This window comes from Myotis davidii, unplaced genomic scaffold (assembly GCF_000327345.1).
Source record: "Myotis davidii unplaced genomic scaffold, ASM32734v1 scaffold1363, whole genome shotgun sequence".
NCBI lineage: Eukaryota > Metazoa > Chordata > Mammalia > Chiroptera > Vespertilionidae > Myotis > Myotis davidii.
Window position 1 is genome coordinate 471,680 of NW_006294347.1, and position 1,691 is coordinate 473,370.

Here is a 1,691-nt window from a genome sequence, read left to right on the forward strand (position 1 = left end):
TCCTCTCTCTGCTCAGCTCGGGGTCGATGTGCAGGTCGCTGCAGTTCACGAAGACCTGGCCGGCTGGGCAGGCAGCGGCTGAAAGAGGAGAGGGTGGGTGCTGGGAGGAGCATGGGCACTCAGCAAGATGCTTGGAATACCCGGGCCTGGGGGTGGGCTCCTGGGCGGCAGGGGTGGCCAGGGAGATGAGGGGACCCAGCATCTGGGAGATGCAGGGGGAGATGGGGCCCTGATGCTTTGTGGTGCCCTGGCTGCTTCTGGATGTTCCTTGGGTTCCCATGTGCACATCCCACGTGGAGAGGAGGGATGTGTGGTGTCTCACAGCAGGACCACCTCCTCAGCTACCAGCCCCAGCTACCGAACATGTCCTCCCACCAGGCACTGCTCCCCGACTTCACATGCGTTTTTTTATTTACTCCTGTAACAGCTCTGTGAGGTATTCTTTCCTTCATGTCCCCATATAATGTAGAGAAACCGCTTCTGCTTGCAAAAGGCAGGATAGAGAGGAAGTGCCCAGAGGGACGAGGAGCCAAAAATAGGGTAGCTGTGCAGTGAGGCAGGTGGCCAGAGGGCTTTTAAAAACAGGAAGTCAGTTCCCATTACCCGTATTTCTGTGACATAATCTCTCTCTCTCTCTCTCTCTCTCTCTCTCTCTCTCTCTCTCTCGCCAGGTTTTCAGTCACGTTGGCTGTGCACACTCACACTTGTGTGCATGATCTTCAGGAAAATCAGTAAAAGGGAGCTGAGTTTCATGCCCAGCCTGGGGTGGAGCAGAGAGAAAGGAATAGCCACAGGAGATGAAATGAAAGTCCCAAAGAGGCGGAAACCCAAAGCCAGAAGTGATCAAAGGAGAACACTTTCAGGAATACACATGGGACATGGGGAGAACGCAGAAGTCTAGGTTACTTACAAAAAGTTAACAAAGGCCCAGAGAGGTGAAGTGAGTTACCCGGGGCTGCACAGCTAGTGAGTGCTGGGCAGGATCTGAACCGAGGCTGCCTGACTCTGGAGGCCCTGCTCTTGGCCACCTGCTATACAATTAGTCTCTGGTCCCCTCTGTGCTGATCTCCACCCTCAGTGGCCTCCTCTGCCCCAAGAGATCCTCCCTGAAGACCCCAGTCTCCGTTCTACCACCTCCAAGTCCCTCACAGGCTGACCCACTGCCAGGCCACCTCACCCTCATCTCTATGGCCTGGGAATGTCTCAAAGGCCCAGGCTGTCCTCCCCATCTCTGTGACCCCCACATCCAGCACCTGACTGGGCAGAGAGTCTGCCTCAGTAGACACGTGATGGCTCAGGCCCAGGAAATCCAGGACCCAGGGGAAGTCCAGGGACTGTCCAGACCCCAGCTGGCCCCCCTGAGAGAGACGGTCTCAGGCTCTCCTAGAGAAGCAGGAAGGATGGGTGCAGGGTGGGGCTGAGGCTGGGACAGATTTCTGGATGCCACCCTCCACGCTGGAGTCTTTCCCGATAGGGCAGGGAACACAGAAGGCTCGGTGTAGGGCAAGATTGGGGGTGGCCGCTCCCCGTTCCGATCTGTTTTTGAGCTCCCCACTTTCCTCTCTATAACCCCACTACATGGAAGAGCCCCCTCCCTTCCAGTCCCCGTACCTGGGGCTCTGCTGTCACAGCTCATGACCCCGTCTTTGCAGTGGCTGCAGAGAGGGGGGGGGGGGGGGGGGGGGGGGGGG

The 1,691-nt window shown here is 57.5% G+C and overlaps 1 protein-coding gene across 1 annotated transcript in view; it reads right to left on the reverse strand.

The window, feature by feature from the left end:
* The window catches only part of OTOG (otogelin), a 99,970-nt gene that overhangs the window by 74,724 nt on the left and 23,555 nt on the right, over nt 1-1,691 (reverse strand). Inside the window, 3 exon segments of the mRNA XM_015566993.1 lie at nt 1; nt 4-78; nt 1,612-1,655. The exon segment at nt 1 is cut by the window's left edge and continues 72 nt beyond it. Of these exon segments, the coding sequence (XP_015422479.1) occupies nt 1; nt 4-78; nt 1,612-1,655 (120 nt within the window).